The 16,114-nt window shown below is 44.5% G+C and overlaps 1 protein-coding gene across 2 annotated transcripts in view; it reads right to left on the bottom strand.

Moving 5' to 3' along the window:
- Positions 1-2,532: 2,532 nt before the first annotated feature.
- LOC147455592 (protein KINESIN LIGHT CHAIN-RELATED 1-like) overlaps positions 2,533-16,114 on the bottom strand; it is a 60,079-nt gene continuing 46,497 nt past the window's right edge. The window contains exon 2 of one of the 2 annotated variants that reach the window (XM_086514337.1): positions 2,533-3,076. In XM_086514337.1, the coding sequence (XP_086370463.1) occupies positions 2,920-3,076 (157 nt within the window). In that variant the 3' untranslated portion in view covers positions 2,533-2,919. The remainder of the gene's footprint in view (positions 3,077-16,114) is intronic. The other variant, XR_015188385.1, reaches the window with a different exon arrangement.

The raw sequence follows: 16,114 nt of genomic DNA, 5'->3' as shown, positions 1-16,114 counted from the left end.
AAACTCAGTTTTGGTTGATTACCATGACACACAAGTGTTCACTACTAGTTTTTGTTTCATGCTTGGTAGCTCATATATATCTTGGATGAGCAAGAATAGTGGCCACTTCTAGTTGTGAAAAAAGTACAGAGTATCTTTCATATATACAATTGAGTGCCTTTGGCTCAGTCAACTTATGACTGGCTTGGGTGTTGGATAGTAGTCTGCCACCACTATTTTTGTTGTCAATCAGACTGAATATTTTATTTTTGTTTTTGTGGTATGCCAGTATCAAGGAACCTAGCGTTACCATGCTCGCATAAAGCACATTGAAGTGCATTATCATTATGGCCCTTGCTAGGAGGGTTTTTTCTCTCAACTCATGCATATGCCCATCATTCTAGGGGTAGAATTATCTTTATATTAGCACACTCAAAAACATTGCTTTCTCTATTGTGTGCCCTTAAGATTCTGCTTCATCTTATCCAACTTTGCATGCATTCTTGGAACTCTATTTCGAATAGCAAATCTGTGCAAAATTGGCAACATTGTGAGCCTTGAGATGGGTCACCCTCGTACCTAGACAAAAAAGTAAAAATTATCCTTTGACCTTTTCTCTTGAGAGAGAGCATCTTGCATGCACTCTGAGAGCGACCCCTTCTTGTGCTAGCATGTGTAGCAGAGAGTTGGAATATTTCATGCACTCAAGGGATAGCCACGCCATTTGCTACCGCGTGTATCACAAAGGTGGCATCCTACTTGCTCTTGCAAAAGGGTTTGAAACAAAAGAAACTTTTGCGTGATCACTCCATCTTCTCGTACAAGACTTGTGGAGATTCAAAAGCATCTATCCCCATCTTTCTAGATGTTGACTGATCTCCTCATGAAAGACTCATGTCAGGTGTAAAGAGTGCTTGGCCGGACAAGCCCCTTGTACCCAACACTTCGTAATATAAGTAGAGGTACCTTCTCTCAAGAAGGAGAATCTAGTTTGGTTCCATTCTTGTGTACACCACAATATATCAAAATCCCATTTTTGGCCACCTCATCCCTCGAGGTTGTGCCCTTTCTAAATCGTTTTCCCTATGAAAAGATCATCCAAACCTTGACAACCCTCATTTACTCTCTTGAGAAACTCATCAGGGGGATATCCAAACAGTGCAGACACTCTAGAGGACAATAGGAAAAGAAGTTTTGCACTGCTTAAGATAATCTATTGATAAGTTTTGCAAGGATTGAGCACCAAGAGAAGAAATACATATAACATGTGATATGAGGAGCCAATGGACGTGGAAGGACAACAAAAGCTATAAAAGATTTTCCTTATTAAATTGATAATCTTGCAAATTGATCAAATTGTGAAGGTGTCCTTGCAATTTCTATGAAGAGTGGCTTTTGTGGGATAGATGTGAACCATGAAACCTCTTTAATGCTTGCGCTAGATGATTTATATTACATTAAACAAAGCTTTTTGGGTGGCATCAATCTAATTGAAAGCCAAGCCGAGAAAAAAACTTGCACTAGCTTAGGCGTACACCATAATTCACATGCAATTTGTGCAGTCACTTGACTAACGAATCAATACTACTAGATATGTAAGCTCTCAAAACTTATTCACTTGCCTGAGAAATTCATCCTTGTCCACTTTTCATGTGATATTAATTTGATGCAAAAATTGTCAAGGCTACAAACAACTCTCAAAAAAGATAAGGCAATAACATTCATATTCAATTGGAAGCAATCCTTCTTCCAACACTCTCTCTCTCTCTCTCTCTCTCTCTCTCTCTCTCCCCCCCCCCCCCCCCCCCCCCCCCCCCCCCCCCCAAGTGTGGTAGATTGGTTATGCCATTTCCCTCTTGAATAACAAGTCTTGAGTTCAACTCTCCTCGTCAGGGATAGATCTTTAAGGTCTCTTGGGATAGTTTCCTACGACGTTGAAACAATCTTCTTCTTCTTCTTCTTCTCTTCTCTCTCTCTCTCTCTCTCTCTCTCTCTCTCTCTCTCTCTCTCACACACACACACACACACACACACACACACACAATGTTAGGCTTGTACATAAAGGAATAACAAAACACAACCAAAGCCAAATTACATATACAAGCATAGGTGAAAAACCCCTCAAGATCTTCAGGGGAAACCAAGATGAGGGAGAAAACCCAAGGATCAAAACAAGAGGAAAGACACATGTCAATGGGCTAGAGATGGAAAACCAAGAGTCGAAAATCCACATGAAAAACCGGCATAAATCAAGAGTCAAAGATCCACATTAGAATCTTTCTGGAAATCTCTCCAGCACCAAGCAATGCAGTACTATAAGGAAGACAACGACCTGCTGAACTTTCCTAACTAAGGAGTGGCAAAACCACAAGGACATCATATAACTGAATCCTTCATCCACACCACAAAGAGCAGAGAGACACTGGAGCAAAAAAAAAAAAAGCACTTCTCCACCATGACTTGCTAAAGGAACTGAACTTCAAACAAACTTCAAAAACCTGTCATGAAGGGCATGTCCCAACTAGTCAGTCAACATTTTAGAAAAGAAAAGAGTAACTACAAATAGCAACTTAAAGTGATGCAAAAGGTACAAGATCTGCGTCTTTATGAGGTAACACTGCCATTTTACAACACATTGTTGTCAAGACATTTCCTACAACCAATACCTCCATGTGCCAGGGCTATGTGCCTTGTGTGCTTATATACAACAACTTAAAATGTTCCGTCTGCCATCACGGCAATTTTGTTGGAAGATTACAAACTTGATGTGGGCTGATGTTCCATTACAAGAGGTGAAAATATAGGCAACATGGCCTGGGATTCGATATATCAAACGACCTTGCAAAATGTTGGTGTTTGCAAACCTCCAAAGTTCCCGATTGTAAAAATTCTTCTCACAATTTCACTCTAGCCTCTACTTAGATCATCCTATTCTACAACCTAATTTTGTTTGTCACGACTTTGTTGGCTTTTATCCACTTCCTGCAATAATTCTTCCAGCCTTTTCTCAGCATCCTCCAGTCCAATTTCAGTCTGGGGGCCTGTTTTCTTCAATAGCTTAACAAGTTGTTGTTGACGTGATAAGGCATCTTCAAACCTGCACATACACCAGACACTTCATCAGCAGTTTGAATACAGGGCCAAAACAGGTATAAGAAAATGGGCAAAGAGTGTGTGCTTGTAAGTCAAGAGGCATATGGAAGCTTTTTCATTCGATTCTAAAAAACAAGAAAAGTTCATGCTATGCTTGAAAGCATTTGGTATGACCGAGTGCAAACCTATCTCAACTCCCATGGATCCCAATCAGAAGTTGTCACAATTTGATCTCCCCATTGTAGCGGATGCTACACAATATCAGAAACTGGTTGGTTCTCTCATTTCGGTACTCAACACCCAATTTGATGTCAGTTTCCTGGTGGGTCTTCTCAATTCTTTCATTCAAAAACCCGTCAAGTTACATTTGGAGCAAGCTCTTTGGACCCTACGGTATTTGAAGGCAACCAAGTCATTAGGCATATACTATGCAACTAGAGCTACAAACTCCCAGATCATTCTACGAAGAAGAAGTGATTCGGATTGGGGTGGAGATCCAAATGGACGACGGCCGACTACAGGTTATACCTTTTCTTTTGGCATAGGAGCAGTTTCATGGAGCAGCAAGAAACAGCCAACAGTTGCCTTGTCATCCACAAAGGTAGAGTATCGTGTTGTTTGCAGTGCTACATGTGAGTAAGTGTGGATTTGGAGGCTACTTTTGGAGATGGGCTTTCCGCAACAAACGACCGTTATGTACTCATACAACTAAAGTTGTATAGCCATTGCGAGGAACCCGGTGTTCCATGCCGGACCAAGCATATAGAGATACAGTACCATTTTGTTCGTGAGAAGACCAAGGATGGCTCTATACGACTAGAGTACATCCCCACTTCAGATAACCCTGCTGACATCTTCACCAAACCTCTTCCACAGGCGACATTATCCTCTCATCCCAGCTCCCTTTAACTCGTTTTCCGTCCACGAGCTGAGAGGGGGTGTTAGAGTTCAGATTCCTGTCCGAAGGTGGCTTTAGTATCTCCAAGAGAAGATTAGGGAGTGAGGGCTGTTTTGTGGCTGTGCCCAGCCGTACTTGAGGTATACGTACCTGTTCACGGCAATGCACTTCACTGAGTTGCTCACCCGGTAGGCTGGCATGAGCCGGAACCCCCATTCCTAGGATTTCCCAGGGTCACAGTCTCAAGTCTTCAACAGTTCTGCTACTAAATATATATCCCACGTCACTTTCAGTGAGTTTACATATTTATTGGCATTTAAGGTCATTTTACTAGGGTCATGGGGTTTCGGCTAAGGTAGGGCAAATTGGGAGTTTGCCTATATAGGCAGCCTCGGGGCCCTTTGTACTTTTGGCGTGTTATTCAATGCGGATATCTAGAGTTTGGGCCACTCTCTCTCTGTATCAGATACATCAGGTTGTAACTTAGTGGTCTCCTAGGTCCTTTTGGCCTTTTGAAGACGTTAATAGAACATTTCATTTCATTTCATTCTCTCTCTCTCTCTCTCTCTCTCTCTCTCTCTCTCTCTCTCTCTCTCTCTCTCTCTCTCTCTCTCTCTCTCTCTTTTTTGGAAACATCAGGGCTGTATATTACTGAGTACAATATAATCCCCAGCGGATGCCAAAAAAGCCTATCACGTGGGGTGTACAAGCTGAATGTAAGGGTGATAGCCACTATAGTGACAACTCTACTAGTACAATCTCATGGTGGTCTATATGATGAGTGGAGGAGAAACCACTGAGGAGGTGCATAATGCCATGTAATCTGTCCACCTGTAAGTGTGAAGAAGAGTGGAGTTCGAGCCCAACGCCGAAGGAAGTCAAATCGACGAGTCTCAGCTGCTCTAGATGTACCTGAGGAAGAATCCCACTGCCAAAGGAGGGTGTGAATGATGTCCAGCCAAATGGCAGTGAGGGTATCCGGAAGGAGCTGTGGAGCCGCACTGAGAATGTGAAGACAACGAGCTCTCCAAACATTCCATAGTGCAATGCTAGTGATAACTGAGAAGATTTCATCACGCGTTTGAGGATCCCCCTGCCAAGCAATCTGTGGTAACATAGCCAAAGTCCCTCGCCGATAACCAGTCAAGGTAAGCATAAGAGCTGGATCTGTGTCTGAGCCCTCGTAGAAAAGATGCGGTCCGGGCATCGGCATCAACCAGGAGACAGATCCCCAAGTGAGAAATCCATGCTGAACACCAGCTCTGCTAAATAAAGAGAAAACTACTAGCCACACTACATGAGAAGACGAGCATGACCAAAGACAGTGTGCAGGTGACTCACGAAGTCGCAAAGGACAGCGAGTACATAACGGATCATGACCCATAGAAGCGAGCCAAGTCCCAACTGGAAGTCCTGCATGTGCAATCATCCACATGAAAAAAGAAATACGACGAGCCACATGTAAATCCCAGATGGCTGACCAAAACTGCTGTAGATAGGCATCTCTCTCTCTCTCTCTCTCTCTCTCTCTCTCTCTCTCTCTCTCTCTCTCTCTCTCTCTCTCTCTCTCTCTCTCTCTCTCTCTCTCTCTCTCTCTCTCTCTCTCTCTCTCTCTCTCTCTCTCTCTCTTGCGGTGTACAAATCCTCTCGGTGTTGCATCGTGTGCGGCGAGTTCACATGCCCATTCGATGGGCGGTACGTGCTAGGAGCTTGACGACGAGGAGATCCATCGCAATAGATCCAAGCTCTATTGGCTGCTCTATTGGCTGCCCGTCACGGAGAGGTGGTTTGCTCGCGGTTGCAGACAAGTTCATCACCCGAATGGATTTTTTCCATTGCTCTCTCTCTCTCTCTCTCTCTCTCTCTCTCTCTCTCTCTCTCTCTCTCTCTCTCTCTCTCTCTCTCTCTTGCGGTGTACAAATCCTCTCGGTGTTGCATCGTGTGCGGCGAGTTCCCATGCCCATTCGATGGGCGGTACGTGCTAGGAGCTTGACGACAAGGAGATCCATCGCAATAGATCCAAGCTCTATTGGCTGCCCGTCACGGAGAGGTGGTTTGCTCGCGGTTGCAGACAAGTTCATCACCCGAATCACCCTTTTCCACTGCACCTTTGACACAGAGGTCATTCCCAATCTCCTTCGGACCGTTTCCAGCGCGTAGCTCTGCTTGAGAGCTTCGCAGATATATTTTCTATATATTTTTAGCCCACCATTTTGGGCCTATACAGGCATTATACTTCATTTATTGGCCTTTGGGCCACTTGGACTATTTTTAAAGGTTTCACATTGTCCAAGTGGCCAAATGACACATTTTAATAAAAGAGTCCCAACAACCTCATCACTTGGGTTTTTGGACTTCTAAACTTACGTAGCTCTCTCCTACAGTAAGCGCTACCTCTTTCTACCTCTCTACACAACGCCTACGCACACACGCACAGCCGCCCAAACTCACCCAACCTTGGTTCGCAAACCTCCTCTTTCACCCTCTGGGTCACCCAAGGGATTGGGGCTGTACTGCATGCCATAAGGGCTCCCACCCTACTCACATATATAGGCCGAAACTCAACATACCCGACCCAGCCCTCAATCCCCCACGACAGTATATAAATGCCCCAAACATAGGGGTGTCACGTGCACATCTAACCTTATGTACATGTGGACAAGCTAACTTCTATTTTTAGGTTTCAGGACAACCTAGAAAGTGTTATGGCACCCTTGTGAGCCTGTACGCAGGCCGTGCATGTCCAGGCACTTAAGAGTAGCGGGCATACATTCTGATTGCACAACCCATTAGCACCCAGCATAAGCATAGCACTGCATGGGAAGCACCACCTACCGACCGTATGAACCACCCCTTATTTAATAATAAGTGATTTATTAGCCTTTTTTCCAATCATGGGGTTTTCCAGACACGACTCGACCCAGCCTTTCTGGAGTATAAAGGGGCCTTCAGTTTCTGGCAGAGGAGAAGAAGAGCACAGAACCTCTAAGCAGATCAGCACCCCCTGGCGTTTTGCATCAGTCACCAGCCCTTGGCGTTTTTACATCAGCGATCAACCTTGGCGTTTTGCATCGGCTTCCAGCCCTTAGCCTCGCAATGCGCCACCATTTCCCGCAGAAGATCCTCGCTGAAAATCAGCCTATCGCTGCCAAATCAGCCAGCATTTTCAGATTTCAGCCACCAGCGTTTTTGCATAGCGTCGTCGTCATCGTCACCGCATCTCAGAATTCGGCCCTAGACCAGCGATCACTTTTCAGCCAGCATCAGCCCTAGCGTTATTCATTTTCAGCCTTAGCCGTCGTCGTCGTCAGCACAATATCCCAAGTATCTCAGCATCTCAGCATCATAGAACCATTGTACAAGATGAAGCAAATACCTCTCTAGCAATAGAGAGGGGGGCCCTTGGAGGGGGGTTTGGGACACCATCTAGTGTCATCTCTTCCTCTCTCTCTTTACACTCACAGTTTCCCACTCTTTGTTTTGGTCATTGCACATTCTCTCTCTAAGCAAGGAAGGCTCTCCCTTCCTCTAAGTAAAAGGAACCTTGAGCACTCATCCTGAGCTTACACCATCATTCACTTCCGCTGCACATTACATTGGTATCAGAGTTGTTTGGCAGTGTTCGGTATCATTACTCAAGGAAAGAATCACAAAGAACCAAAAGAAATTTTTTTGCTTGTTGTGATCGCACATAACCCAAGACCACTGGGCATGTCGATCCCTAATCTGTGTTTCTGAAGACTGGTAGGTAACCTAGAAAAGAAGGGCTTGTCCAACCTCCCCTTCATTCCTCTTTTCCACTCATTGAGAGCGGACCTTGCACTTAGCAGCAGGCCAATCAACGTGAGGTGGGAAAAAACAACCATGATGTGATCGCAAGGCCGCCAAGGGGTGCACCCACAAGAAGGAATTGAGCTTGGGTAAGAGAAAAGCCTTCTTAAACGCAGATTGCAAGCCAAGAACCTCACGACCCTCAAGAACCCAAGAACCCCAAGTACCCAAGAACTCAGTGCATCATCATCACACCCGAAGCGGAATGGATACTCTGCATGAAGGTGATGAGAGTGAAGTTGGAGAAACAGAAGTCTCTACACGAGGAGAATTGTTCCCCGATCCTCCCCCATCTCTATCTACGCCACGAATAGCACCAAACCCTATGGAGAATTTGGTCCAGTCCATGATGCAGATGATGCTACAACAAGAGGCGTAACGCGCCACCATGGATAGCGACTCTGAAGAAAGAAGGGCAGCAATGGAGCTTGAGCAAGAGCAAGCACGTGAAGCTCAACGCAACGATGGAGATGATGCTACAACAAGAGGTGCAACGCGCTACCATGGATAGAGACTGTGAAGAAAGAAGGGCAGCTATGGAGCTTGAGCGAGACGAAGCACGCGAAGCTCAACGCATAACGGCTGAAGAAAGAAGGGCAGCTATGGAGCTCGAGCGTGAGCAAGCACACGAGGATCAACACATAGCAACCGAAGAGAAGCGAGCAGCTATTGAGTTAGAGCGAGAGGCACAGAGGGACCAACGCATGCACGCGTTGGTCCTACAGATACTCTCCACAAAAGGTGAGCCACTCAAGGAGGCCAGCGAGTCATCACGCAACACAAGTAGGGGCGACGACTCCAACAATCCAATCAATGAGAAGTTGACGTTTAGTAAGTATGAAGGTAAGATGGATGCATCTCTTGGTTGCATCAATTTAATGCTTACTTTGCGACTAACAAGAAAACAAGTATGTCACAAAGTGATGATGTGGTTAGCAGTACGGATGCTAACATGGTAGCAGTACGGGACCCCTGTACTTTGCGCTGATGTGAGGTGCAGCGGATGTGAACTTTGCTCAAGATGAGTGCTCCGAACTGTGCTCAAGGGTTCCTTTTAATTACGGAAGGGAGAGCCTTCCGTTCCTTTAGTGGGAGAGTGCAAGTGATCACAAACAAAGTGGCAAACACTATGAAGAATACGACACGAGAATGTTATCAAACCCTCCTACAAAGGCCCCACTCTCTATGGCGAGAGCGGTCTACTATTGATTGCACAAATCTCTACAATGCAATGGATTTGCCGACGATGTTGATGACGATGAGAACGATGACGAGATGGGCTGAAATTTGAAAACGCTAATGGCTGAAATCTGCAAACCTTTTATCTGCTAAATTCTGACTCTATGTCGGTGACGACGTGTTGAAAACGCAGATGCTGAAATCTGCGTTTTCCGGCTGAATCTGCAAACGCTGGCTGATCTGACTGTGCGGCGAGGATCTGCTGCGGGAAGGTGAGATCTGCGAGGTTCGGAGCTTGCAGTACGGAGTCTAGATGCTGAAAACTGAAAACGCTGATACAGAGAAGGTTGTGACGCCGGAAATCTGCAAAAATGCTAGGCTGAAATTATGGTGCCAAAACGCTAGGGCTGAATCTGTATCTGATGCAAAAACGCTAATGGAATTGTTGTCGCCAGGTTGGTCTGTAACTGCTGAAAATGCTAGGCTCCTTCTGTTGCTGATGAAAAATGTTGGCTGGCCTTTGATGGCTGAAAACACCGAGTCTTCTTGCCGGTCTTGCTGAGAAGGTGCACTTCGACTGTGGTCTCCTGCCTCTTCTGCCAGAAAACACTAGCGCTAGCTTTTCTTATATACTGGCTTGGGTAAATTGCCCTACCCACTTTCCCAACAAAAGTCACTTAATAATAATAAGTGAAAATGGCTAAAATAGGGAAAATAGGTTTTTTGCATTGTAAAATGCTCCTGATGGAATCTGATGGTAATGCTAATGATCGTGCTGTGTGCAACCAGAGGATATGCATCTACTCTAAGTGTCTGGACATGCACGGTCTGCGAACAAACTCACAAAGGTGCCAGAACACTTTCTAAGCTAGGTTGACTGAACCCTTGTCATGAAGTAGCTTGTCCACATGCACATAAGGTGACGTGGTAGATTGTACGGACAATCCCGAAAATTGCCTTAACAAATGTACAGAATTTCGGTAAATTGCGCTAACTGCTTTTTGCAGTTTTTTGACCAAGTTGCTACCAAGATGCTTTTGGGATTACTTTGCTTTTGAGTTTAACTGCTTTTGGCATCCCTTGTAAGAAGAAAAGGACCCTTAGTGGCCTCACTCTTCAGAGCATCTGGATGCAAAGTCTGAGAGCAGAGAACCCCTACAGGAGTTGTACTTTGCTCAAAATTTAATATAATAAAGAAATACCGAAAGGATTGCCAGGTTTTGGAGCCAATATCTCTGGGCACGGAACTACGTCGGGCCGTGTCGTCTCGAATTGAACTGTGATTTAAAGTTGTGAAGTATTTGTAGTGAATCTTTCTCTCGTGTCACGATAGCTTCTAGACTTGGGGTGTCCAAGTCTGTTATAATAGTATGTTATAATAGTATCAGAGCACGGCCGATTTCTCTTCTATTGGAAAATCGGATCCTTCTTCTCTCGACACACATGGATTTAGGAAAGAATCAAACGACTCCTCCTACCACCTCGGAAATGGAAGGCAATACGGAAAATTCAAGCGGCTTAGCAAAGAATGAGTACGGGCCACCTCGGCCTTCGCAATATCAACTCATGGAGATGCAACGTCAACAGCAGGTTGACGAGTGCGCAAAACAGACGCTTCAATTTGCCAAGGATCCACAGTATGCCAAATTTTTGACCCGGCACCCGGTCGATGCATACTCATTGGCAGAAAGCCATTGAGTCACCAATTAAACCAGTAATCAAAAAACCTCTTGTCTCACGGATGTTTACTGAAGATGAACTCGAGGACATTGTCGAAAAACGAGTCAACCAACTATTTGGGTCAAAATTGAAGAAACGTAACAAGGAAATTGACTTCCCTGGTTACTTGGGCCGAAAATCCTCTTTTAAGAAAGCAAGAAAACAAAAGAAGTGTGTACGCTTTGAAGCATTGTCCAGTTCGTCCTCATCTTCTTCTGACAGCTCGGACAGCTCATCCTTTTCTGACTCAAGTGATGAGGAGAAAGGGCAAGAAACGATGAGCAGACTATATGATAGGGATGTCAAATTCAGGTCACATTTTTAGAAAGCACTTGTTGAAAATTTTGGCACCAAGTTGCATTTTTCGTCCGCATTTCATTCACAATCCGATGGTCAAACTAAGATCTACAATCATATACCTTCCTAAGTTCAGAATAGCCTAAACACACAAATTATAAGAGGGAATAAAGTACTCATAAAACTTAAAAGCAAGGGACACAAGAAAAAGAAGAAAAGAAAAAAAAAAATCACTACATTTGCTACAAAACAAAACTAGATAAAACAAAACATTATTAACTTTAAAATGTTTTTAGAAAAGTCATGCACAAAATAAGTTGACTTTCAATGTTTCGAAGCCTTATGTGCATGATCAACAGTCTCATTGGGAGCAGTATCTCCCTTTAGTTCAAGCAATTTTGAATGACTCATATTCCAATGAGTTGGCTTTCGATGTTTTGAAGTCTTATATACATGTTCAACAGTCTCATTGGGAGCAGTATCTCCCTTTAGTTCAAGAAATTTTGAATGACTCATATTCCAATGCCATTGAACTCCGTATGAGGCAACATTTGGCCGTCCATTTCAGCCTTTCTTGACTCGATCTGTCAGTCAATTGCTTGATGCCAATGCTAAAAGCCAGTCTTTGGATGAGATTACTAAGAGTGTGAAGCTTCGGCTAAGCAAGGCTCAGGAGTCTTATTCACGTCAAGCTAATTAGCATCGTCAAGATGTTGATTGGGTCTATCTAAGGATCATGAAGCCTGTATGAAGGTGTGCATGTCCAGGCACTTAAGAGTAGCTGCATACCCTCTGATTGCGCAACCCATTAGTACCCAGCATGAGCATCAATACCCAGCATAAGCATAGCACCGCATGGGAAGCACCACCTGCTGACCGTATGAACCACCTCTTACTTAATAATAAGTGATTTAGTAGCCTTTTTCCCAATCGTGGGGTTTTTCAGACAGTGCTCGACCCAGCCTTTCTGCAGTATAAAGGGAACCCTAGCGCCTTCAATTTCCAGCAGAGGAGCAGAAGAGACTCTCAGCAGATCAGCACCCCTTGGCGTTTTGCATCAGCGACCAGCCCTTGGCGTTTTTGCATCAGAGATCAGCCTTGGCATTTTTGCATCAGAGATCAGCCTTGGCGTTTTGCATCGGCTTCCAGCCCTTAGCCTCGCAGTGTGCCACCATTTCCCGCAACAGATCCTCGCCAGAAATCAGCCTATCGCCGCCAAATCAGCCAGCGTTTTCAGATTTCAGCCACCAACGTTTCTGCATAGCCTCGTTGTCCCTGTCGTCGTCATCATCGCCGCATCTCAGAATTCAGCCCTAGACCAGTGATCAGTTTTCAGCCAACATCAGACCTAGCGTTATCCATTTTCAGCCCTCAACCGTTGTCGTCGTCGTCATTGGCACAGTATCCCAAGTATCTCAGCATCATAGAAACATTGTACCGGATTGTGCAATCTAAAGAAAATACCTCTCTATCAATAGAGAGGGGGGCCCTTGGAGGGGGGTTTGGGACCCCATCTTGTGTTGTCTCTTCTCTCTCTCTCTCTCTCTCTCTCTCTCTCTCTCTCTCTCTCTCTCTCTCTCTCTCTCTACCACTTTCATGCACTTTACACTCAATTTCCCACTCTTTGTTTTGGTCATTGCACATTCTCTCTCTAAGCAAGGAAGGCTCTCCCTTGAGTAAAAGGAATCTTGAGCACTCACTGATGAGCACTCATCCTGAGCTTACACCATCATGCACTTCATTGCACATTACAAGGGGAGATAGGGAAAGTGGGGTCTACTCGCCCATAGGGTCTTCGGGAAAGCGGGGGGAATATACCCAAAGGCAAGGAGCTTGCAAGGCCATGGAGCCAAGCCAAAACCCAAGGCTAAACCTGGCTAAACACCTCCCGACATGAGAGAACAATCTCACACTGGCCAGGCACAACCACAACACAGTTTTCACTCCCTAGCACCTATCCCTAGGAGAAATTGGGACCGACTGGACGAATCCAAAGAGATGCCTGAACTCTAACAATTCGGTCTCCCAAATGCTCTTGCAACATTCAACAAGACGATAAACCAAATTTTTTCGAGAGCATAAGGAGTTTGTGGGCACCTTCTTTGACGGCATCATCGTATTCTTCGAGAATGAAGCACACAAAAAACATATCTTACAGGTTTTTGAGGCACTACAGAAACACAAGTTGGTCATTGACGGGAAGAAGAGTAACTTCTTTCTACTAGAGATACACTTTTTGGGGCACCTCGTCTCAACAAAAGGTGTAAAGATGTACCCGACGACAGTTGCTACTATTCAGGATTGACCAGAACTAAAGAATGTAAATGATGTTTGAAGTTTTTTGGGTTTGTGCTTGTACGACCAACAGTTCATTCGACAGTTTGCGGTGATTGCTTCGCTTTTGCATACCCTGACTCAAAAGGGTGTTCCATTCACTTCGGGCCCTTCACAAATTGCACAGTTTGAGAAACTCAAGCAAAAGCTGACCATTGGTCCTTTTGTGATTTTGTCGGATTCGCAGAAGCCTTTTGAGGATTGTTATGATGCTTGTGATAGCAGTCTGGGAGTGGTCTTCATGCAGGAGGGCCATGCTATAGCTTATGAGTAAAATATTTTCTAGACCTAAGAGATGTTAGCAGTTATTCACCTCCAATGGAGGCATTACTTGCTTGAAGCAAATTTTACGTTGCTTACGGATCATCACAATTTGAAGCATTTCTTGTCCTAGAAACACCTTTCAAAAAAGCAAATCAGATGGGCTAACATAATGTCATAGTTCCATTTCCAGATTGCTTATCTCACAAGAAAGAAGAATTTAGTGGCCAATGCGTTGTCACGCAAGCCACAGAATATCTGCTATCATGGCAGTGCATCATCAAAATTTTGAGAAGATGCTCGAGCAATAAGCTACAGATACATATTTTGCAAACATCTTTGATAGGGTATAGAACAAGGTGACAGTTGCAGGATATTCTCTCAAGAAAGGTCATCTGATGCAAAAATTCATGTGTGTTGACACGTGGATTGAGGCAGAAGGTGTTGACAAAGTGCCACAATCCTCCTTTCGTTGGGCACAAGGGCATCGAGGCAACCTTGAAGGGTATTTTTATTGGCCTCAGCTCAAAAATGTGGACGAGTTTATGCACAATGCTTCGTCTGTCACAAGGTCAAATTTGACAGGCACAAAGTGGTCGGACTCCTACAGTCTTTACCTATTTCTGGATCGACCTTGGGAAATTATAGCAATGGATTTTTTCTTTGATCTTCACAGAACTCATGAGGGCATGATGGTATTTGGATCGTAATTGGTAGACCCAGCAAGAAGGCTCACTTTGTACCAATGAAGAAGATGGTGAAGACCAGTCGCTTGGCTGAATTGTTCTTCTCGCATAATTTCAAGGCGTGCGGTTTAAATTCTCTTCGTTGTTTCATCCACAAACAGATGAACAATCCGAAATAGCCAACTCAGTGGTTTTGGATTTGCTAAAGTCCTATATTTCTGACAATAAGACTCAGTGGGAGAAGTATTTGCCATTGGTGGAGTTTGCTTACAACAACAATGTTCACACATCTACGAGGAATGTTGCATTTGAGATCGTCAAGGGTGTCAAAAAGATTCCACCTATTTTGTGCACCAAGGACAAAAGTTTGAGGCTCTGAAGAAGAAGGCTTTGGAAAAGTCTCAAGCACGGCATAAGAAGGCAGCAAACAAACATCGATACACTTGCAGCTGGAGGAGAAATGATTGGCTGCGCTTCAATTTGCGAAAGCACGCCTATGGTAGAGGAAGGGTAAGGAGAGGCTTTTAGTATGCGATACTATGGCCCTTCCAGATTCAAGAAAGATAGACAGTGTATCCTTCCAAATGAAGTTGCCAAAATACTTGGAGGATTTACAATGCTTTTCATGCGAGTCTTTTGAGGCCTTTCAAGGGTTAAGTGCCAAAGGACAAGGAGCCAGAGCAGCAACCAAAAGCGGAAGAGATGGAAGAGATTCGCGTTCCTAAACAGGCCCTAGCGCACAAGGAAAGGAAAGTGAAAGGTAAGCTGGTCTGCCGATATTTGGTCAATTTCAAGAACTATTTGGCTCTTGATACAAAGTGGATGGAGGAAGACCTATACTACTCGGTTGCTAGAGTTGTACGTTGAGGCTTGTGATTTAGCTCCGCCTATTCCAGAAGTGCACGTCAAATCAGCAGATTGAATCTAGAGCGGTGTGTGTTGCACAAGAGGGAAGCCACTCCACTCCTTTGTCGTAGCTACAGTCCACGGTATATCGAATTTGAGGCCTTTGGGGTGATCCATGGTAGCTACTTTGACTTGGTCTTCCTAGATATGTCCACTATGAGCTACAAAGAGGGTGTTAAAGTTTATGCATCTCAAATGAATGACTAGTGAGATCCCATTATTTATTTTTTCATTTAGGTATCTATTGTACTTATTTGACATGATTCTGGGTACGGCCATTTCCTAAGGAGGGGTACTAAAGAACCCCCAGATTGCTAAAAAAGGCACCTCTGGCCCCCTTGTATAATCATCTAATTCATTGCGAAGTTGGTTGGTTCAGCAAACTCTCTCTCTCTCTCTCTCTCTCTCTCTCTCTCTCTCTCTCTCTCTCTCTCTCTCTCTCTCGACACATCCAACCCTATGTGTCCGTGGACAAGCACAGTATGATCAGGGTTCAGCCAGTCCAGTCAGTCTAGATTAGAAGTGATCTGGCACTTTTGCGAGTCTATTCGTAGACCGTACATGCCCAGACACTTAGTGTAGATGCATATCCTCTGGTTGCACACAGCATGATCATAAGCATTCCCATCAGAATCCTTCAGGGGAATTTTCCAATGCATTTAGCCTATTTTTCCTATTTTTGACATTTTTCACTTATTATTTTTAAGTGACTTTTGTTGGAAAGTAGGTAGGGCAAATTGAGTAAGTTTGTATATAAGCAAACCTAGACTAGCACTAAATGGCAGAAGAGGCAACAGGAGCCAAGCTCAACAGGCAACTTCTCAAGCAAGAACTTGGTGGTCTCCCCTCCAAGCAAGAAAGACTCAGCACCATCGCCCTAGAACAACAGCACTTGGCGTTTCCAAGTACCATCGCCAATAAAAGTCCCAGT

This window comes from Adiantum capillus-veneris, chromosome 6 (assembly GCF_014529385.1).
Source record: "Adiantum capillus-veneris isolate H3 chromosome 6, ASM1452938v2, whole genome shotgun sequence".
Classification (NCBI taxonomy): domain Eukaryota; kingdom Viridiplantae; phylum Streptophyta; class Polypodiopsida; order Polypodiales; family Pteridaceae; genus Adiantum; species Adiantum capillus-veneris.
This window is presented reverse-complemented; position numbering and strand designations above follow the sequence as displayed.